General features: G+C 40.8%; 1 protein-coding gene across 1 annotated transcript in view; it reads left to right on the top strand.

Moving 5' to 3' along the window:
• LOC106094753 (glutamate receptor 1) overlaps positions 1-24,641 on the top strand; it is a 184,559-nt gene that overhangs the window by 143,097 nt on the left and 16,821 nt on the right. The window contains exons 12-13 of the mRNA XM_059360354.1: positions 11,562-11,806; positions 15,844-16,228. Coding sequence (XP_059216337.1) covers positions 11,562-11,806; positions 15,844-16,228 — 630 coding nt within the window. The remainder of the gene's footprint in view (positions 1-11,561; positions 11,807-15,843; positions 16,229-24,641) is intronic.

Here is a 24,641-nt window from a genome sequence, read left to right as displayed (position 1 = left end):
CTCCTTTTTATAGCCGAGTCCAAACGGCGTGCCGCAGTGCGACACTCCAAAGAGGAGAGAAGTTTTACATGGCATAGTACCTCACAAATGTTGGCAGAATTAGGAGGGGAAACCCACCGCTGAAAATTTTTTTCTGATGGTCTCGCCAGGATTCGAACCCAGGCGTTCAGCGACATAGGCGGACATACTAACCATTGCGCTACGGTGCCCCCCCCCCACCCACTAGGATACTGGAGACTATTCTTGATATCCGACCAATTGACATACAGATAAAATGTGAGGCAGCCACTATGAGACTTAAGGCGATGTGAGAATGGATTGAGGATGGGAGCAGCTCATACCATCGCGGTATAATTGAGGCGACCATAGGAAACCTGGAAGGAAGGAAAGAGGTTTCCCATTGGAAACCAGAGATGAACCTTGAAGTCGAGTGCAAGGCACTGCTGGATTGAAGGAACCCTAGTATTGCCATCTGGAAGATCATGTTACATGGATGGATCAAAGCTAGAGGACAGAGTGGGCCTGGGGGTTTACATTGAGAATCCAGGGACTTAGATCTGTTTTAGACTGCCTAACCATAATACAGTCCTGCAGTCGGAGATACGGAATGCGTCAAGTGGTGTGGTGCTAACGCTAGGGCCTTGAGTGTGAACATCTTTACCGACTGTAAAATTGCCATAAGGGCAGTAACAACCAGTGGGGTAAGGTTACGAATAGTCTTGCAGTGTTAGAAGGAGATTAACGCCTTCTCTGAGGATGGCAAAATCCATATCGTTTGGGTGCCGGGCCATAAAGGAGTAAGGGGAAATAAAAGGGCAGACAATTTGGCGGTGAAGGCCACAAGACTGCCGTCAATAAACTTGGTTAACCCAAAGCCTTCCGGGTCGACGCAGTCCATGTTAAGGTAGTGGGCGACAAATGCGCATACAACATTGTGGAACAGCGAAACGGTCGGTAGGACGGCGAAAATCTTATGGGGGGAATCAAGATTTTGAGAAGACGAGGCTATTAATGAAAAGAAGCTAGAAAGAGGTCAGTATAGCTATTGGTATCATAACGGGACACATATGACTACGAGCTCAAATGCAAATGCAAATTTTGCCCATCAACATACCACTAAGGAGCAGGAGCAAACTTCTCACATATCAAGGGGTGCAGTCCGATTCAAGTTTTAAGCTCAATGATAAGGGGCCTCCTTTCTATATTCCGAAAGGTGTGCCGCAGTGCGACACCTCCTTTGGAGAGAAGTTTTACATGGCATAGTACCTCACAAAGTTTGCCAGCATTAGGAGGGAAAACCACTGCTGAAAAATTTTTCGGATGGTCTCGCCGGGATTTGAACCAAGGCGTTCAGCGTCAAACTCGATCATGCTAACCTCTGCGCTATGTAAAATCGCTTATATAAAATCGGTGCGGCAAGAAATGGCATGCGGGGAAGATAATGAGACGTTGGAGCCTTTCCTTTGTCATTGCCCGGCTTTCGCGTTTAACAGACACCAACACTTAGGTGGAGACACAATACCTGACATGAACCAACTTAGGGGAGTCGTAATGAAAACAATTGTAAGTATCACGGTATTCAAAACTCAAAATTTTCTTTTTAGAGGTGACTTTAGAGTTTTTAGAGCGCACAACAAGCCGATTACTGGCTTAAGGGTATGTCCATAGTGGCATGGGGCGGTTTAATATCTGCACCCTCTTTTCAACCTAACCTAACCAGATCTTTACGAGTCTCATATGAAATATGTTCAGGAACAAATTCCACCATTTTAAAGGTTTACAATTTTCAGATGACGCTTTAATTTTCATTCCTCCAAGTCCACCAACTTCTGTATTAAATTCTTTGTGAACAATGTCTTTTGAACTTCTCCTTTAAATATTTGAGATGAATTCAATGAATCACCCCCCCTTTTGAGTCACTAAAATGCAGGGTTAACCCTCTAAGCAAGAAAATATCTGGGGCACCATTGCCATCACGTTTATCGTCGCCTAAGGAACCAATAATACAGCCACCCACTCACTCACACACACACACACACACACGCGCTCATGCAACAACCATCTCTTTGTATTGTGCTCATCACAATCATAGACAAGAAATGTGCAAATTTTCTCAACATAAAACATTTAATTAGAAATACTTTGATGTGTTTTTATGTTCTGCATGGCTATATCCAAGAATTCCAAACGAGAGTACATTAAAAATTACTTTATCAGTGCCTTCACACATACACCGAAAGAGACCCAAGCGTAAATGTATCTGTATACAAACACATATCCCACACATATACTTATTTACAGAACATTCAGACGTATCATCATTAAATTAAATTAAATTCGTATTAGGAGAATAGAAGAGAGCAAAAAATTGTTGTAGACCATTTCACATAACCATACACTCGCTAAGACCATAAACAAATGAACATTTAAATGTGCCTGTGTATGGGCTCATGCGCTTACACATACACAACTCAACGCGCCAAAGGGTGCCGTATCTAAGGCACCATAACGGAAAAGATTTCCAAAAAAAAAAAAAAAACCATTTCCTCCATTATCCCCCAAAACCGAGGCAACAATAGGAAGTAGCATCAAAATCAAAAACAAAGCCAGATATGAACCGAAAAATTTCAACGAACCATATTCGTCTCATTTCTTGTACCCTAATTCGTTCCTTCTAAACTCTGTGACGGGGCATTGAGGATCATTTTAATTTGATTTGCCTTTTGCCAAACCCAGCACAAATATTTAAGGCGAACATCCGCTTAAGTCGAATACCAGTTTCCGTTTAATACATAAATGTGTGAGTCTATGGATGATATGGCATTTTGGACCAAGTGTGGTACATGGACCTAGACCAAGTGTTCTAGGATGCAACAAATAGAGTGAATGACATTCAGCCATATGAGTGGGGGAGAGCGATACCAACGAGTAACTAACTTTTGCTCGGCTGTTGTTCCCTACATTAGTGGGAAGTTAACCATCGTTTGAACCCAGACTTTCGGTGCCATAGACGGCCAATCTGCGGATTAAGAAGTAAAAAGGCGTCAATTTCGGCCGGGCCGAACTTTGGATACCCACCACCTCGGGTATATATATAAACCACCTTTCGTCAAAATCCGGTGATAAATGCATACCTTATGCCCCATAGCAGCTATATCGAAAAATGTTCCGATTTTGACCAAATACTAATAAGTACAAGTCATTGTTCACTTGTGTATAAAAAAATATTGGACGTTTTAGTAGCTATATCTAAAACTAAACCGATCTGAACCATATACAACATGGGTGTCGAAAAGCCTAATATAAGTCACTGTGTCAAATTTCAGTGAAATTGGATTAAAAATGCGCCTCTTTTGCGGCCAAGACTTTAAATCGAGATAGAGGTCTATATGGCAGCTATATGCAAATCTTGATCGTTTTAGACCAAATTGCAGAAATATGTCGAGGGGCTTAACTTAACTCACATCTGGACCGATTTGGGTCAAGTTGCAGAAAAATGTCGAAGAGCATAACTCTGCTTACAGTCTCAAATTTTGGCTAAATCTGACAATAAATGCGACTTTTATGGCCCCATACCCTTAAATCGAGAGATCGGTTCATATGGCAGAAGGATGTCGAAGAGCCCAACACAACTCACTGTCCCTAATTTTGGAAAAATCGGACAATAAATGCGCCTTTTATGTCCCCAAAACCTTAAATCGAGAGATCGGTCTATATGACAGCTATATCCAAATCTGAACCGATCTGAGCCAAATTGACGAAGGATGTTGAAGGGTCTAACGCAAGTCACTGTCCTAAATTTCAGCAAAATCGGATAGTAAATGTGGCTTTGATGGGCCTAAGACCCTAAATCGGAGGATCAGTCTATATGGCAGCTATAACCAAATCTGGACCGATCTGAGCCAAATTAACGAAGGATGTTGAAGGGCCCAACGCAATTCACTGTCCCAAATTTCGGCGAAATCGGACAATAAATGAAGCTTTTATGGGCCTAAGACCCTAAATCGGAGGATCGGTCTATATGACAGCTATATCCAAATCTGAACCGATCTGAGCCAATTTGACGAGGGATGTCGAAGGGCCTAACACTACTCACTGTCCCAAATTTCAGCAAAATCGGATAATAAATGTTGCTTTTATGGGCCTAAGACCCTAAATCGGAGGACCGGTCTATATGACAGCTATATCCAAATCTAGACCGATCTGGGAAAAATTGACGAAGGACGTCGAGGGGTTCAACACAACTCACAGTTGCAAATTTCAGCAAAATCGGAGAATAAATGTGGCTTTTATGGGCCTAAGACCCTAAATCGTAGGATCGGTCTATATGACAGCTATATCCAAATCTGAACCGATCTGAGCCAAATTGACGAGGGATGTCGAAGGGCCTAACACAACTCACTATCCCCAATTTCAGCAAAATCGGATAATAAATGTGGCTTTCATGGGCCTTAGACCCTAAATCGGCGGATCGATCTATTATATGGGGGCTATATCAAGATATAGTCCGATATAGGCCATTTTCAAGGTTAGCCTGCTTATGGACAAAAAAAGAATCTGTGCAAAGTTTCGGCGCAATATCTCTATTTTTATACCCACCACCGAAGGATGGGGGTATATTCATTTTGTCATTCCGTTTGCAACACATCGAAATATCCATTTCCGACCCTATAAAGTATATATATTCTTGATCAGCGTAAAAATCTAAGACGATCTAGACATGTCCGTCCGTCTGTCTGTTGAAATCACGCTACAGTCTTTAAAAATAGAGATATTGAGCTGAAATTTTGCACAGATTCTTTTTTTGTCCATAAGCAGGTTAAGTTCGAAGATGGGCTATATCGGACTATATCTTGATATAGCCCCCATATAGACCGATCCGCCGATTTAGGCCCTTGTTAGGCCCTTCGACATTCCTCGCCAATTTGGCTCAGATTGGTCCAGATTTGGATATAGCTGCCATATAGATCGATCCTCCGATTTATGGTGTAAGGCCCATAAAAGCCACATTCATTATCCGATTTTGCTGAAATTTGGGACAGTGAGTTGTGTTAGGCCTTTTGACATATTTCTTCAATTTGGTCCAGATCGGTTCAGATTTGGATATAGCTGCCATATAGACCGATTTCTTGATTTATTGTTTTGGGGCCATAAAATGCTCATTTATTGTCCGATGTCGCCGAAATTTGGAACAGTGAGTTAAGTTAAGCCCCTTGACATACTTCTGCAATATCGCACAGATCGGTTCAGATTTGGATATAGCTGCCAAATAGACCGATATCTAGGTTTTAGGTTTTGGGGCCATAAAAGACGCATTTATTGTCCGATGTCGCTGAAATTTGACACAGTGAGTTTGGTTAGGCTCTTCGACGTCCTTCTTCAATTTTGCCCAGATCGGTCCAGATTTGCATATAGCTGCCATATAAACCGATCTCTCGATTTAAGGTTTAGGTTCCATAAAAGAGGCATTTATTGTCCGATTTCGCCGAAATTTTGGACAGTGCATTGTGTTAGGCTTTTCGACATGTTTATGCAACTTGGCCCAAATCGATCCAGATTAGGATATAGCTGCCATGTAGACCGATATCTCGATTTAAAGTCTTGGCCCCATAAAAGGCCCATTTATAATCCGTTTTCATTGAAATTTGACACAGTGACTTATGTTCGGCTTTTCGACATCCTTGTCGTATATAGTTCAGATCGGTATGAGGTATATAAGTATAAGGTATGAAATTTTCACCGAATTTTGATGAAAGATGGTTTACATATATACCCGAGGTGGTGGGTATCCAAAGTTCGGCCCGGCCGAACTTAACGCCTTTTTACTTGTTAAAGACTGTAGCGTGATTTCAACAGACAGACGTCCGTCCGTCTAGATCGTCTTAGATTTTTACGCTGTTCAAGAATATATATACTTAACAGGGTCGGAAATGGAAATTTCGATGTGTTGCAAATGAAATGCCAAAATGAATATACCCCCTGTCCTTCGGTGGTTTGTATAAAAATACCTAAGAATAGAGCTGTCTTGGAATTATTCCTGCTCGAGCTTGGAAAGTAGTATCCTATTGGTATTAGGATTGGAGAAAAGTGGATGGATTGCAAATGAAATAGGAAGATAGGTTAGGTTATGGTAAAAAGAGGGTGCAGCTATCCAGTAAGCCAGTAATAGGCTTCTTGTGCGCTCTAATATCTATAAAGTAACCTCTAAAAAGAAAATTTTAAGTTAGGAATTCTGTGCTACCTACAAAATCCTTAATTGTTTTCAATACCACTCCCCTATGTTGGTTCATGTCTGGTATTGTGTCTTCACCTAAGTGCCGATATTAGATAGACGCGAAAGCCGGGCAATGACAAAGGAAATGCCCCAACGTCTCATCATCTTCCCCGCATGCCCGCACATGCTATCACTTGCCGCACCAATTTTACACAGTTGAGCTCGTAGTCCTTTATGTCCCGTCATGATACCAATAGCTATACTGACCTCCTTCTAGCTTCCTTTCAGTAAAAGCCTCGTCTTCTAACGATCTGGATCCCATCATAGGATTTTCGCAGTCCTTCCCACCGTTTCGCTGTTCCACAATGTTGCCTGCGCATTCGTCGCCCACTCCCTTAACTTGGACTGCATCTAACCGAAAGGCTTCGGGTTAACCAAGTCTATTGACGGCTGGCCTCTGGCCTTCACCGCCAAGTCGTCTGCCCTTTCATTTCCCCTTACTACGTTATGGCCCGCCACCCAATCTATGCAATGGCAAAATAAGTATACCCCCCTATATTCAAAGTCAGATATCTTTTCCTCATCGAAAGTCCAAATTTTAAAAATATATCTTCCACTGATGTGTCTATTGTTTAATGGCAAATCTCACAGCCGTGTGGAACTCCAGCCAACTACGGAATACTTCAATAAACAATTGTTGAAAGAAGGCAAAGTAAGTTAAACACAGTTGAGCTCAGAGCCCTTTTGGTAAAATCAAGCAATTTATTAAAATCCAATGGAATTTTCAAGTACATCTTTTTCAACGCCAAGGAAAATCTTACATGCTCATACATAGCATTATCGACACACACACCCATGGGTAACACAAACTTACTCTGGCATTCACATTTATGTGAATGTGTATGTATGCAATAGCATAGGGCATGAGTGAGTGTCTTGTATACATGTGCTTGTTCATGTACATGCTTAACTTTTATGTTTATAAATACTTAGACTAGCTAGAGAGTGAGAGGTGGAGACGCTGCTTATATGAGAGTGAAGGCACGTGCGGGTGTGTGTGTGTGTGTGTGTGTATGTGATTCAAAGAGCCTGTGGAACATCAATTTTTTAGCATTAACCATTTTCTTCTGATTGGGTTTCTTTTCATAATCACCAAAGTGAAAAATATGCTTATTTCTGATTTTTGTTGTTCACTTCGCAAAAACCACGTTCATAAGAAGACTTCATTTGCCAACAGAGAATGAAATACCACTCATACCTTAAACAACTCATAGATTTCTTTCCATACATTTCATGGAATACGCTTCATACAATCAGTACAATGAGAATATAATAGAATGTAGTTATAAATGGAGGGGGATTATTTTCCCTCTTTTTTTTTTTGAGCACAATTTATTTCATGTACATGACCCGAGGGAACTTGGTTCAATACATTTCGTATCGTATTATATTTCCAAATAGAGCAATTGCAAAAATAAACGTCCACCTACGACTACAGCAAAATTTCACAAACAAATGAGGTGTTCTATAGAAGCTTATAGATATAGCAATGGTAAAGCAAAACCTTTCTAGAAATCGCTGAGAAAAAAATCATATTACGGAATTGATATTTATATGATATGCAAAAATTTATCAAAATAAATATTGAAAATAATGACAAGTTTTTGTTTTCCTTGAAAAGCTAAAGCTATCCAAATTTACATTGGTGAACTGAAAAAAAGTTCATAAAATTAAACAAGTAAGAACGTGCTAAGTTCGGCCTGGCCGAATCTTATATACCCTCCACCATGGATCGCATTTGTTGAGCTCTTTCCACGGTATCTCTGTTTTGGCAAGCAAAGGATAAAGGAAAAGAATTGCTATGTTATGGGACCAATATCAAGTTATGGTTCATTTCGAACCATAATTGAATTGAATATTGGAGATCATAGTAGAAGTCATTGTGTAAAATTTCAGCCAAATCTAGAAAGAATTGCCCACTTTAGGGGCTGAAGAAGTAAAATAGGGAGATCGGTTTATAGGGGGCCGCATTAGGCTACAAACCGATTCATGCCATTTTCGCCACGTATGTTGAAGGTCATGAGAGAAGCCGTTGTACAAACTTTCAGCTAAATCGGATAATAATTGCGCCCTTTAGAGGCTCAAGAAATCAAGACCCCAGATCGGTTTATATGACAGCTATATCAGGTTATGAGCCGATTTGAAACATACTTGGCAGAGTTGTTGGAAGTCACAACAAAACACCGCATGCAAAATTTCAGCCAAATCGAATAATAATTGCGTCCTCTAGTTGCTCAAGAAGTCAAGACACGAGATCGGTTTATTCTTAATACAGTTGTTGGAAGTCATAACAAAACACCTCATGCAAAATTTCAAATCGGATAAGAAATGTGCCCTCTAGCGGCTCAAGAAGTCAAGATCCCAGATCGGTTTATATGGCAGCTATATCAGACTATGGACCGATTTGAACCATAATCAGCACAGTTTTTGGAAGTCACAACAAAACACTGCATGCAAACTTTCAGCCAAATCGGATAAGAATTGCGCCCTCTAGTGGCTCAAGAAGTCAAGACCCCAGATCGGTTTATATGGTAGCTATAACAGGTTATGAACCGATTTTCACTTAGCACAGTTGTTGTAAGTGATACCAAAACACCACGTGCAACATTTCAGTCATATCGGAAGAGAATTGCGCCCTCTAGAGGCTCAAGAAGTCAAGACCCCAGATCGGTTTATATGGCAGATATATCAGCTTATAAACCGATTTTTGCAATACTTAGCACATTTGTTGTAAGTCATAATGAAACACTGCATCCAAAATTTCAGCCAAATCGGATAAGAATTGTGCCCCCTAGCGGCTCAAGAATTCAAGATCCCAGATCGGTTTATATGGCAGCTGTATCAAAACGTGGACCGATGTAGCCCATTTACAATCTCAATCGACCTACACTAATAGGAAGTATTTTTGCAAAATTTCAAGCGGCTACCTTTACTCCTTCAAAAGTTAGCGTGCTTTCGACAGACAGACAGACGGACGGACAAACGGACGGACGGACAGACGGAGAGACGGACAGACGGACGGACGGACAGACGGATGGACAGACGGACGGACGGACAGACGGACATACGAATGGACAGACGGACAGAAGGACGGACATGGCTAGATGTCATGACGATCAAAAATATATATACTTTATTGGGTCTTAGACGAATATTTCGAGGAGTAACAAACAGAATGACGAAATTAGTATACCCCCATCCTATGGTGGAGGGTGTAACAATTTAAATTATAGAAAAAATATTTAAAAATGTCTTTTTATACCCTACACCTCTACTATGGTACAGGGTATTATAACTTAGCGCATTTGTTTGTAACACCCAAAAGGAAGAGAGATAGACCCATTAATAAGTATACCGATCGACTCAAAATCACTTTCTGATTCGATTTAGCTATGTCCGCCAGTCTGTCCGTCTGTTTGTCTGTCCGTCTGTCTGACGGTCTGGCTGTCCATCTGTCTGTCTGTCCGTCTGTCTGTCCATCTGTCTGTCTGTCCATCTGTCTGTCTGTCCGTCTGTCTGTCCGTCTGTCTGTCCGTCTGTCTGTCCGTCTGTCTGTCCGCCTGTCTGTCCGTCTGTCTGTCCGTCTGTCTGTCCGTCTGTCTGTCCGTCTGTCTGTCCGTCTGTCTGTGTGTCTGTCCGTCTGTCTGTCCGTCTGTCTGTCTGTCCGTCTGTCTGTCTGTCCGTCTGTCTGTCTCTCCATCTGCTTGTCTGTCGGTCTGTCTGTCGGTCTGTCTGTCGGTCTGTCTGTCGGTCTGTCTGTCGGTCTGTCTGTCGGTCTGTCTGTCGGTCTGTCTGTCGGTCTGTCGGTCTGTCTGTCTGTCCGTCTGTCCACGTTTATTTATTTATTTGTCCAAGCTACAGGTCGCAATTTTCATCTGATAGTGTTGAAATTTGGTATGGGCATGTTTTTCGGCCTAGAGACGAAGCCTATTGAGATTGGAAAAAATCGGTTCAGATCTGGATATAGCTCCCATATATATGTTCGTCCGATTTGGAGTAATACAGCAATAAAATGGTCATTTATTAACCGATTCTATTGAAATTTGGCAGGAAAAATTTTCTTATGATTTTTACAGAAATCGGTTACGATTTGGATATAGCTCCTATATATATGTTCGTCCGATTTGCAGTAATACAGCAATAAAATGGTCATTTGTAAACCGATTCTCTCGAAATTTGGTTGGAAGGATTTTCTTACGACACTCAATATTATTGGTGAATTTCATAGAAATCGGTTCAGATTTAGATATAGCTCTCATATATATGTTCGTCCGATTTGCAGTTATAATGCAATAAAATGGTCATTTGTTAAGCGAATCTCTCGAAATTTGGTAGGAAGGATTTTCTTATGACTATCAATATTACTGGCAAATTTTATAATATCAGTTCAGATTATGATATAGCTCCCATATACATGTTCGCACGATTTGCAGTTATAATGCAATAAAATGGCCATTTGTTAACCGATTCTCTCAAAATTTGACAGGTAGTATTTTCTTATTAGTCTCGATGTTAACGGTGAATTTCATAGAAATCGGTTCAGATTTGGATATAGCTCCCATATATATAATCGTCCGATTTGCAATAATACAGCAATAAAACGGTCAATGGTTAACCGATTTTCTCAAAATTTGACAGGTGGGCTTTTCCTATGACTCTCGATATTACTGGTAAATTTCATAGAAATCGGTTCAGATTCTACATTCAAATTGCTTATATTTAAGCCCCATATTCCCATGGTCAGTAAATAAGTCCAGTTTAAGGGGTGTTTTGGGGAAGGGGTGGACCCCCAGAAACGTGGTCCCACATTTGGATATCAAATTCGTATTCTACTCGCAAATACCTTTCATTTGAGTCCCATATTGCCATGGTCGGTAAATATGTCCGATTTGGGGGTGCTTTCGGGCTTGGGGTGGTCCCCCTAACACTTGGTCCGACAATTGGATATCAGATACGTTTTCTTATCCTAAATACCCTTCATTTGAGTCCCATATTGTCGTGATTGGTCTAAATATATGTTTGGTAGGTTTAAGGGTGGGGCAGCCCCCCTAGGTACCACATCCAAAATTTGGATACCCAGAAATTGGTTCTGAATTAGATGTAGCCTCTTCCCCTTTTGTATTTATAGGGTAGGTGTAGGGTTTTATAAAGTAGACATCGTCCGACTTTTGCCTTTCCTTTCTTGTTTTAAATAATCACAAAATAAACACCTTTCAATAGTTTGATCACTTTCGTTTCCTAAATATTTATGGAATTTTTTTGTTTTCCCCTTTCCTTGTCATTGCAGAGATCTCAAATTGGATTGCACAATAAAATGTGGGAGTACATGAACTCACGCAAACATGTCTTTGTCAGCACCTATGATGAGGGCATAAGACGCGTACGAACATCTAAAGGCAAATATGCCTTGCTAGTGGAATCACCCAAGAACGAGTATGTAAATGCCCGCGAACCCTGCGACACCATGAAGGTGGGGCGTAATCTGGATACCAAAGGTTTTGGTATAGCAACGCCGATAGGATCACCGCTCAAGTGAGTATAACCGAAATATCAGCAGCAACAGCAATAACAACAAATCTCACTAGAATCCCTTTAACGAAAACGCTGGGGGGGGGGGGGGGGGCAAAGTGTATATAACCAAGTCTTCAGCTCCAAGATGGATGAACACGGGAAAATGTATATAATAGGATTACTTGGGAATAAATATTTAAGCAAGGGGGAATGGCATGCAATGCAACAACCATCACCATCATCTCCTTCTACTCACAGCCCAACTTAAGCTGGTAAAGTAAGCCGGGCGAGAGTGGCCAGAGAATGATTCTTTTTTTCTGCTGTCAATTTTTTGGGATTTGTGTTATGGCGACTTTAGACTATGAGACCGGAGATTAATGCATTCCTTTTCCTTTGCCATACCCTACGTTAGATGGAAGGGCATAAAAGGCAAATCATTGTGTTTGGGAAAATTTTTAATAAAAATTTGGGCAAAGTCGTGTAAAAATTTGTAAGACCCAAGTCCATCACTGCGTTACACGGTATTTTAACTTTGTGTTAGAAGAAGAATGGCTGGACCCATTGAAAAGTATACCGATCGGCTTAAAATCACTTCTTGATTAAATTTAGCTATATCTGTCTGTTCATGGTTTCTTGTTCGGACCACATATGGATATAGCTGCCATTTAGACCGATCTGCCGATAAAGGGTCTGAAGACCATAAAAGCTTTATTTATTACCCGATTTCGCTAAAATTTGCAACAGTGGGTTATTTTAAGCCTCCTGACATCTGACCAAAATATGGTTCAGATCGGACTATATTTAGATATAGCTGCCATATAGACCGATCTGCCGATAAAGGGTCTGAAGGCCATAAAAGCTTTATTTTTTAACCGATTTCGCTAAAATTTGAAACAGTGAGTTATTTTTAGCCTCCTGACCTACATGGTATTTGGATAGGTTAGGTTTAAGTGGCAGTCTGCCATCAAACTCACTGAGACGTTTTCGTCCATTGTGATACCACAGGAACCGGAGAAAGAAGACGCCATCTAGTCCCTACCTTTGTACCATCCAGATCACTTTAAAAAAGCCCAATAACTTGCAAATATTCACATCCGCTAAATCAGACAGGTTCTCAAATGAGAACCTAAAGTGGAAATTCTTCTAACTGCTAGTGCGGTACACACACATAGAAAGTGTTCTATAGTCTCTTCTTCTTCGATGTCCTCACAGCTTCTGCAAAAGTCGTTGCTGGCAACCTCCAGTCTGTCAGCATGTTTTCCGATTAGACAGTGACGGACACAATGACTAAGACGTCAGTTCTAGCCAATGACAGCAAAGCAGTAGACCTCTTCAAGTCTAGATAAGACCACATAGTTTTGGAATGCTCACAGCCCCCTCTTTGTGACCATCTATCGTTCGTTGTTCTTCGGGCCTGGCCCTCAAAACCTAGCTTACATGTCGCTAGTGGCATGCCCACAGATTCCAGTATCAATGGAATGTCTAGGGTATTTCCTAGTCTCTCAAGCTCATCCGCTTTACAATTCCCTGGGATATCTCTGTGGCCAGGCACCCAGAACAGTTGAATTTTGAACTGTTCAGCCATCTCGTTGAGTGATCCACCGTAGCGCAGAGTTAAGCATGTCCGCCTATGACGCCGAACGCCTGGGTTCGAATCTCGGCGAGACCATCAGAAAAAATTTTCAGTGGTGGTTTCCCCTCCTAATGCTGGCAACGTTTGTGAGGTACTATGCCATGTAAAACTTCTCTCCAAAGAGGTGTCGCACTGCGGCACGCCGTTCGGACTCGGCTATAAAAAGGAGGCCCCTTATCATTGAGCTTAAACTTGAATCGGACTGCACTCATTGATATGTGAGAAGTTTGCCCCTGTTCCTTAGTGGAATGTACATGGGCAAAATTTGTATTTGTTGTATGGGTTGCCCAAAAAGTAATTGCGGATTTTTTAAAAGAAAGTAAATGCATTTTTAATAAAACTTAGAATGAACTTTAATCAAATATAATTTTTTCCACTTTTTATCTAAAGCAAGCTAAAAGTAACAGCTGATAACTGACAGAAGAAAGAAAGCAATTACAGAGTCACAAGCTGTGAAAAATTTATCAACGCCGACTATATGAAAAATCCGCAATTACTTTTTGGGCAACCAAATATGTGAGTGATCTGCGACAGTCGAGGGCGGTTTTTGTATTCAGAAACAACTGCCTGGCTGTCTGAGAAGATATTTATGTCAATCGTCGTTTTGACATTATATCTGAGCCACTCCACCACTTCCTCAATTGCAAGGATTTCTGCTTGATACACACTGCAGTGGTCGGGTAACCTTTTCGATATGACCAGTTCTAGTTTTTTAGAGTACATCCCAATAGAAGTCTATGGATCCATCCATATAGAAGTCTATCTAACCTCTGTTACCAGGGTTATCGAAGTTCCAAACGGTTCTATCAGGAATAGTGGTACAGTAATTTTTATCAAAAAGCGGCTCAGGTAGGGTGTAATCCATACTGCCTGGAACATCGGATATTGTATCAAGGAAAACACACTGTCTGTAGCCGCCAAATGACCAATGAGAAGGCTCCCTTAACCTCACGGCACTGGTCGCTGCAATTTGGGTAATCACAATGCCCAGAGGCATTAGATGTGCATTAATTTCAGTGCATCCGATCGTGTCAGGGCGTCTGTTATGCACAAAGAAGCCATTCCATGAATGCAGTTAAGTATTTAGCAGTAGGTGGATTTTTGAAGCGCCGTCCACCAGACCACAACACCATATAGCATTATAGGTCTGACAACTGCAGTATATACCCAATGCATGACACGCGTTCTTAACCCCCAACGTTTGGCAATGGCTCTCTTGCAGGTGTATAGGGCAAGAGTTGCCCTTCTTGCCCTTTACAATGTGTTAAGAGTAGTGATATTCACATTTAAACGGGGCTTTAACAACGGTCAGTGGAAGAGGATCGAAAAAATCGAAGAAAATCTAAGAAAATATCTGCGGTTTGGGACCGTGTATAGATAACTAAAATTTAGCGATAGGAACTACCGTTCCTTCTCCCGTTCCTGTGATATCACAGTCTAATGGCTGCCACTTAATCGAAACCTATAACTAAGATTTCTTTTCATACTTAACATGCCATTCTGGTATCACAAAATTCGACTCGGTCCGACCCCTAAAGCCGTTTTTTACACGTGTACATTTTTTTTTTTTTTTTGGTATACCATCCGTTATAACTTTTACCAGAGTTCTCAGCGGGTTGCACATTTTTAGCTAAAGAAAGAGAATTGTCATTGCTCTACCACATGTATTACAAAGACCATCAATTAAATGAAGAATTCTTTCTCGTTTCATTTCTCCTATTTGCTGCTTCTTCTGTCGCTGCGAATTCATATGGAATGCCTGCATTGAATTATCGCCTCGAACACTCGAACCGCACTCAAAACTCCTTTGGCCGATGTGATGTTGTTGCGCATTGGTGTGCGTTGCGTGTTATGGCTATGGAAAAAAAAATGGAAAATCATAAATTCATATGGGTATTGTCATGAACATGGTCGATGGATGAATTGCCAATGCAACGACCAACATTGTGATGGCCTGGTTCAAACTTAATATGACTTGGTGTCTTGGCCACATTGGTGCCTCAACAACCATACCTATTGTTATTCATCATTAACTTCCCCACCATGGCCTACACCCATCGGTTGCCCATCATTGTCGTCATCCTGCACTGCGGCGAAAACAACATCGTCATTATGGCTCTGGCCACTGCTGCTACTACCACTGCCACTGCCACTGCCACTACCATTACCAACATCGACCATGGATGGATGGGCACGGAAATGGACATCGACAACAAAACATTTGTGATTTTCACTTGGGTTTTTCTTTGTGGGGTCATTGCATAAAATGACAACGACATTGCTCACGACTACTACTATAACTGCGCTATTGCCACCACTACAATTACTATTACCATTCATTGTTCTCACTCACTCACACACACACACCCATATACAATGGTGTGTGTTTTTTTGTCTGCCAACCAATGACTACAACGTATCCCAGGGATCCAATTAATTTGGCCGTACTGTCGCTAAAGGAAAACGGCGAACTGATAAAATTGCGGGATAAATGGTGGTATGACAAGACCGAATGCAAAATCAACAAGGACAATCAGGAAACGTCACACAATGAATTATCGCTGAGCAATGTGGCGGGCATATTCTATATACTGATCGGTGGACTGCTGGTGGCCGTCTTTGTGGCCATCATAGAATTTTGCTTTCGCAGCAAATCATCATCGTCGGGTGGGGCAGCCAAAGCCAATGGTTCGATGTTAGGTTCCACCTCATCGTCAACACATCAAAGAAATTCACTGTCGGATGCCATGCATTCCAAAGCGAAATTGACTATTCAAGCGAGCAGAGAATATGATAACGGACGTGTTGGGGTAAGTTTTCTAAACAAGCCAACTTTCAAAAACACATACTAACACACATACACACAAACACTTGCACATATGCAAACTTAAAAGCACAAACACCCATAGATATAGGAAAAAAAGTTATAGCGATTACTCATTTACCTTGGGGTGCAGCGAGAACAAACGTTTAAAGTTAAATGCATGAATTAAGTTAAATTGATCTTTTTCCAATGATGGTGTATACATATGACATATCTATGGCACAAACAAAAATGGTTCAGGTCACATTTCATGCAATTTAACATTTTATACTCCCCACCAAACTAATCTAGCCATTCCGTTTGTAACACCTCGAAATATTGACCTTGATAGTCTCGACATTCTAAGCTTATCTAGCTATGTCTTCCCGCCCGTCTGTCGAAATTACAACAGCGGTCGAAAGATTAACAAGTAAAAGCGTGCTAAGTTCGGTCGGGCCGAATTTAATATACCCTCCACCATGGATCGCATTTGTCGAGTTCTTTTTCTGGCATCTGGAGACCTGTGTAAAATATCAGCCATTTTAGGGGCTCAAGAAGTAAAATAGAGAGATCGATTTATATGGGAACTGTATCAGGCTATAGACCGATTCAGACCATAACAAACACGTATGTTAATGGTCATGAGAGGATCCGTAGTACAAAATTTCAGCCAAATCGGATAAGAACTGCGCCCTCTAGAAGCTCAAGAAGTCAAGTCCCCAGAACGGTTTATATGACAGCTATACCAGGTTGCGGACCGATTTAAACCAGACTTAACACAGTTGTTGTATATTATAGCAAAATACTTCGTGCAAAATTTCAATCAAATCGGATAACAATTGCGCCCTTCAAGATTCTAGATCGGTGTATATGGCAGCTATATCAGGTTATTGATCGATTTAAACCTAATTTAGTACAGCTTTTGGAAGTCATAGCAAAATATGTCGTGCACAATTTCAGCCAAATCGGATAGTAATTGCGCCCTCTAGAGACTCAATAAGTCAAGACCAAAGATCGGTTTACATGGCAGCTATACCAAAACATGGACCGATTTAAACCATATTCAGCGCAGTTGTTGAAAGTGATACCGAAACATCACGTGCAAAATTTCAGTTAAATCGGATAAGAATTGCGCCCTCTAGAGACTCAAGAAGTCAAGACCCATGATCGGTTTATATGGCAGCTATATCAGCTTATAAACCGATTTGAACCATACTTGGCACATTTGTTAAATATTATAATGAAATACTTCGTGCAAAATTTCATTCCAATCGAATAGGAATTGCGCCCTCTAGAGGCTCAAGAAGTCAAGACCCCAGATCCGTTTATATGGCAGTTATATAAAAACATGGACCGATTTGAACCATATTCAGTGCAGTCGTTGAAAGTGATACCAAAACATCACGTGCAAAATTTCAGTTAAATCTGACTAGAATTGCGCCCTCTAGAGGCTTAAGAAGTCAAGACCCCAGATCGGTTCATATGGCAGCTATAACAAAACATGGATATATAAACTTTATGGGGTCTCAGACGAATATTCCCAGTAGTTACAAACAGAATGACGAAACTAGTATACCCCCATCCAATGGTGGAGAGTATAAAAACATTGGACCAAAAATTGCCAGACATATTTCTCAATGATGTAGGTGCACAGCATATGTGCCAACGATTTGACTTCCTGAGCCCCTAGATGCTTAAAATTTTGGTATGATTATGCTGACATTTTTCGCATAGTGTATTGTTATGACTTCTACCATTTATGGTTAGTATGGACTAAATTGGTGTATAACCTGATATAGCTCCCATACACACCCATTTTCCGATTTTACTTCTTGAGCCCCTGGAAGCCGCAATTTTTATCCGATTTGGCTTATGGTATGACTTCCCACAATTCTTTTTGGTATGGTCTAAATCAGCCCATATCCTGATATAGCTGTCATATAACCAGATCTCCTGATTTGATTTCTTGAGTAAAGCTAGGCGCTTGAAATTTTGCACAAGAACTTTTTTTTAGTGTAGGTCATTTGGGATTGTAAATGGGCCAAATCCGTCCATGTTTTGATATAGCTGCCATATAAACCGATCAAATTTTGCAAATTTTGCCATGAACGTTCCACTAAGGAACAGGGGCAAACTTTTCACATATCAGTGAGTGCAGTCCGACTCAAGTTTTAAGCTCAATGATAAGGGGCCTCCTTTTTATAGCCGAGTCCGAATGGCATGCCGCAGTGCGACACCTCTTTGGAGAGAAGTTTAACATGGCATAGTACCTCACAAATGTTGCCAGCATTAGAAAGGGGAAAACCACCGCTGAAATATTTTTTGGTGATTGTCTCGAACTCAGGTATTCAGCGTCATAGGCGGCCATGCTAACCTCTGCGCTACGGTGGCCTCCGTATAAACCAATTTTGAGCCTCTAGAGGGTGCAATTTTCGTCCGATTTGCACGTGGTGTTTTGGTACCACTTCCAACAACGGTGCTAAGTATAGTTCCAATCGGATCATAATCTGATATAACTGCCATATAAACCGATCTGGGGTCTTGACATCTTGAGCCTCTAGAGGGCGCAATTCTTATCCGATTGGAATGAAATCTTGCACGACGTGTTTTGTTATGATATTCAACAACTATGCCAAGTATAGTTCAAATCGGTTCATAACCAAATATAGCTGCCACATAAACCGATCTTGGGTCTTGACTTCTTGAACCTTTAGAGGGCGCAAATCCTATCCGATTTGGCTGAAATTTTGCATGATGTATTTCGTTATGACTTCCAACATCTGTGCTAACTATGGTTGATATCGGTTCATAATCTGGTATAGCTGTCATATAAAACGGTCTGGGGTCCTGACTTCTTGAGCCTCTAGAGGGCGCAATTCCTATCCGATTTGGTTGAAATTCCACATGACGCATTTCTTTTTGACTTCCAACATCTGTGCTAAGTATGGTTTATCTTGGTTCATTATCTGGTATAGCTGTCATATAAACCGATCTGGGGTCCTGACTTCTTGAGCCTCTAGAGGGCGCAATTCCTATCCGATTTGGTTAAAATTTTGCATGACGTATTTCGTTATGACTTCCAACTTCTGTGCTAAGTATGGTTGATATCGGTTCATAATCTGGTATAGCTCTCATATAAACCGATCTGGGGTCCTGATTTTTTATACCCTCCACCATAAGATGGGGGGTATACTAATTTCGTCATTCTGTTTGTAACTACTCGAAATATTCGTCTGAGACCCCATAAAGTATATATATTCTTGATCGTCGTGACATTTTATGTCGATCTAGCCATGTCCGTCCGTCTGTCCGCCCGTCCGTCCGTCCGTCCGTCCGTCCGTCTGTCTGTCGAAAGCACGATAACTTCCGAAGGAGTAAAGCTAGCCGCTTGAAATTGTGCACAAATACTTTTTATTAGTGTAGGTCGGTTGGTATTGTAAATGGGCCATATCGGTCCATGTTTTGATATAGCTGCCATATAAACCGATCTGGGATCTTGACTTCTTGACCCCTAGAGGTCGCAATTATTATCCGATATGCCTGAAATTTTGTACGATGGATCCTCTCATGACCATCAACAAACGTGTTTATTATGGTCTGAATCGGTCTATAGCCCGATACAGATCCCATATAAATCGTTCTCTCTATTTTACTTCGTGAGCCCCAATGGGCGCAATTCTTATACGAATTGGCTGAAATTTTACACAGGTCTCCAACATATAATTTAATTGTGGTCCGAACCGGACCATATCTTGATATCGTTATAATAGCAGAGCAACTATTTTCTTATATCCTTTTTTGCCTAAGAAGAGATGCCGGAAAAGAAGTCGACAAATGCGATCCATGGTGGAGGGTATATAAGATTCGGCCCGGCCGAACTTAGCACGCTTTTACTTGTTTAATCCTCTAGAAGGCACAACTCCTAGCCGATTTGACTGAAATTTTGCATGAGTTGTTTTGTTATGACTTCCAACAACTGTGCTAAGTATGGCTCAAATCGGCATACAACCTGATATAGCTGCCATATAAACCGATCTGGGTTTTTGACTTCTTGAGCCTCTAGAGGGCGCAATTCCCATCCGATTTGGCAGAAATTTTCTACAATGGCTTCATTCATGACCTTTAACATACGTGTCCAATATGGTCTGAATCGATCTATAGCTTGATAGAGTTCCCATATAAAACGATCTCCCGATTTTGCTTCTTGAGCCCCTACAAGGGGCAATTCTTATCTTATTTATGATCCGAATCAAACTATAACTTCAGATCTTCAATAGCAAAACAATTCTTATTCATTATTCTTAGTTTGCTTAAAAAGAGATACGGCGCAAAGAACTCGCCAAATGCGATCCATTGTGGAGGGTATATAAGTTTTAGTCATTTAGCATTTTACAACTCCCTATTTAAAGTTATAACTTTTCGTTACACCTTATCATGCCATTATAAACCTCATAGAAGATAAACAAAAGAGTAACCGCCATACTTCGATTAAGTTTCCCTTTGTTTCGCTGTCATATAAAATAACTTTATTCTTCATTTCCAATAAATTCACACACCCGTATTCCTCATTGTCCTTCATTACAAACAACAAGTAAAAGCGTGCTAAGTTCGGCCGGGCCGAATCTTATATACCCTCCACCATGGATCGCATTTGTCGAGTTCTTTTCCCGGCATCTCTTCTTGGGCAAAAAAGGATATAAGAAAAGAGTTGCTCTGCTATTAAAACGATATCAAGATATGGTCCGGTTCGGACCACAATTAAATTATATGTTGGAGACCTGTGTAAAATTTCAGCCAATTCGTATAAGAATTGCGCCCATTGGGGCTCACGAAGTAAAATAGAGAGAACGATTTATATGGGATCTGTATCGGGCTATAGACCGATTCAGACCATAATAAACACGTTTGTTGATGGTCATGAGAGGATCCGTCGTACAAAATTTCAGGCATATCGGATAATAATTGCGACCTCTAGGGGTCAAGAAGTCAAGATCCCAGATTGGTTTATATGGCAGCTATATCAGGTTATGAACCGATTTGAACCTTATTTGACACAGTTGTTGAAAGTAAGAATAAAATACGTCATGCAAAATTTCAGCCAAATCGGATAGGAATTGCGCCCTCTAAAAGCTCAAGAAGTCAAATAACCAGATCTGTTTATATGACAGCTATATCAGGTTATGAACCGATTTTAACCATACTTGGCACAGTTGTTGGATATCATAACGAAATACTTCGTGCAAAAATTCATTCAAATCGGATAAGAATTGTGCCCTCTAGAGGCCCAAGAAGTCAGGACCCAAGATCGGTTTATATGGCAGCTATATCAGGTTATGGACCGATTTGAACCATATTTGGCACAGTTGTTGGGTATAATAACAAAACACGTCGTGCAAAATTTCATTTCAATGGGATAAGAATTGCACACTCTAGAGGCTCAAGAAGTCAAGACCCCAGATCGGTTTATATGGCAGCTATATCAGGTTATGGGCCGATTTTAACCATACTTAGCACAGTTGTTGGATATTATAACAAAACACGTCGTGCAAAATTTCATTTCAATCGGATAAGAATTGCGCACTCTAGAAGCTCAAGAAGTCAAGACCCAAGATCGGTTTATATGGCAGCTGTATCAGGTTATGGACCGATTTCAACCATACTTGGCACAGTTGTTGGATATCATAACAAAACACGTCATGCAAAATTTCATTCTGATCGGATAAGAACTGCGCACGCTAGAGGCTCAAGAAGTCAAGACCCAAGATCGGTTTATATGGCAGTTATATCAGGTTATGAACCGATTTTAAACATACTTGGCACAGTTGTTGGATATCATAACAAAACACGTCGTGCAAAATTTCATCCCAATCGGATAAGAATTGCGCACTCTAGAGGCTCAAGAAGTCAAGACCCAAGATCGGTTTATATGGCAGCTATATCAAAACATGGACCGATATGGCCCATTTACAATACCAACCGACCTACACTAATAAGTAGTATTTGTGCAAAATTTCAAGCGGCTAGCTTTACTCCTTCGGAAGTTAGCGTGCTTTCGACAGACAGACGGACGGACGGACGGACGGACGGACGGACGGACGGACGGACAGACGGACGGACATGGCTAAATCGACATAAAATTTCACGACGATCAAGAATATATATACTTTATGGGGTCTCAGACGAATATTTCGAGTAGTTACAAACAGAATGACGAAATTAGTATACCCCCCATCTTATGGTGGAGGGTATAAAAAAAAAGGAGGAGATGCCACTCTTAGAGTAGCGAAAGACATTTCATCGATATTTTAGTTGACACCGCCGCCACCACCGTCATTCGCCAATGTGTATTATTTGTTTTCTTTTTATTAAAAAGAATTCTAATCTATCGATAACTTCCAACTATCCTTGCCAAACAGCAAAATGGACAAGGTCACTAAGGCCAACGAGAAGAGACCAGCAAGAAAGGTTAAAGTTTAAATTTAGCCCGCATGATTACCAGCAAATAAGTTTTCGGTTCGGGTTTCGGGGTTTTTCACTGCTTGGTTGGTTGGTTGGGTGTCCCTATCACCACATTCGCAGTCGCTCAGCTTAATTCAATCAAAGTGAGAGAGAGAGAGAGCAGCCCGGATAAGGGATAGGAAACAAAGTTTTCCCACAGCTCGGCAACGTTCCCGGAATATCAAAATATATCGTTGACCTTTTCCGCAGCATGTCCCCCTCACTCAGCTGGCATTCTTAAACTGCCAAACCGATTTTCATTTGATTGAGATGAAAAGGAAATTACTTTTAGTTTCTTCAAAAGTATTTCAACAACATAATGCGGACACATTGGGTTACGTTCTGTCAGCAAAGTTATGAGTTTGACATAAAATGTTTCAATTCCCTTTTTTTCCCCCCCTCTTTACTATTCTATTTGGCTTTCCTCCCCCCCAAATTGGGGACAATGGATTAGCGCTACGAGCCACAAAGAAAATGCATGCACGCGTGTAAACTTATACGGGAATATTGATCGGTTCAATTTCTTAGAATAGTAAATTTACAATTTTTTTGCATTAAAGTTTCTTTTCTGTTTTCTTGTGTTGGGTTGAGATTGAGATTGAAATTAGAATGATATCACTACCAAATTCTCAGAAAATGCCATACAGCAAATGCTAAGGAAAAGTTCTTCGGCAAATACATGTGCGGGAAAGTTTTGAATTCCTTTGCCACATGTAGGCCTAATGAAACCATCAAAGAAAAACATTTCTGATTTCTTGCCCCATACTCGTATTAGCTGAAATTGATGTTAGGCAATAAAGAAGCAACAGTCTCTTGTTATCCTTAAACGTTATCTTATCCATTTTACTCAGGAATATGGTGGCAGGTGAAGTTCAACTTGTAAAATAGATAAATATGAAGGCATGTCATCGTTTGTAGTCTTATCATAATTTTGTGCAAAGAAAAATGGTATTTGTTTGCTTCGCCTAGGCGCCTCATAATGGCCTACCTATTTTCTTGGAAATTTGAAAGTTCATTACCAATTATCTTAAAGGCATAAAGGGCTATAAAAGCATATAACATATGAAAGTGATGACATACAAGAAGAGGAAGCGGAAATAGGTTAAACAATTGAAATGAAACCATTAATATAATACCCCAAAAACTACCCCCACCCCTTCGTGTATTGTAGCTAATAATCGGATCAGGGAAGTGTGTGCCAAAACTGCTGAACCGATTTTTTTTGAAATTATTCACAGATGGTGCATTATGGACTCGTGGTGAAAAAATGCTAGTGTATTTTTTGATATCTGAAGAGGGCGGGCCCCTTCCTAACCTAAAAACCAAAATTTGGTATCGAGATTTAGGATGGTGTGCTTAAAGGGCTACCCCACCCCCAAAACGCGGCGAATATACAAATAGACCAACCATGGCAATATGGGACTCAAAAAAAAGGTATTTAAGAGTAGAAAAGAATTCGACATCCTCTTTTAGGACCAGAACTTTGGAGGAGCGCTCTAGACCCAGAACACCTGCAAGTGGGACATACTTATCGACATTGGCAATATGGGGCTAAAAAAGTCACTGCGTCAAATAACAGTGAAACCGGATTATAAATGCGCCTTTTTTGGGGCCAAGACATTAAATCGAGATATCGGTCTATATGGCAGCTATATGCAAATATTGATCGATCTACACCAAATTGCAGAAACGTGTGAAGGGGCTTAACTTAACTTTGTTTCCAAAATTTCGGTCAATAAATGCGCCTTTTATGGGTCCAAAACCTTAAGTCGAGAGATCAGTCTATATGGCAGCTATATCCAAAGCTAAACCGATCAGGGCCAAATTGAAGAAAGATATCGAGGGGCCTAAGACAACTTACTGTCTCATATTTCAGCAAAATAGGATAGTAAATACGGCTTCTATGGGCCTCAGACCCTGAA

Source organism: Stomoxys calcitrans, chromosome 1, assembly GCF_963082655.1.
Source record: "Stomoxys calcitrans chromosome 1, idStoCalc2.1, whole genome shotgun sequence".
In the NCBI taxonomy this organism is placed as follows: Eukaryota; Metazoa; Arthropoda; class Insecta; order Diptera; family Muscidae; genus Stomoxys; species Stomoxys calcitrans.
This window is presented reverse-complemented; position numbering and strand designations above follow the sequence as displayed.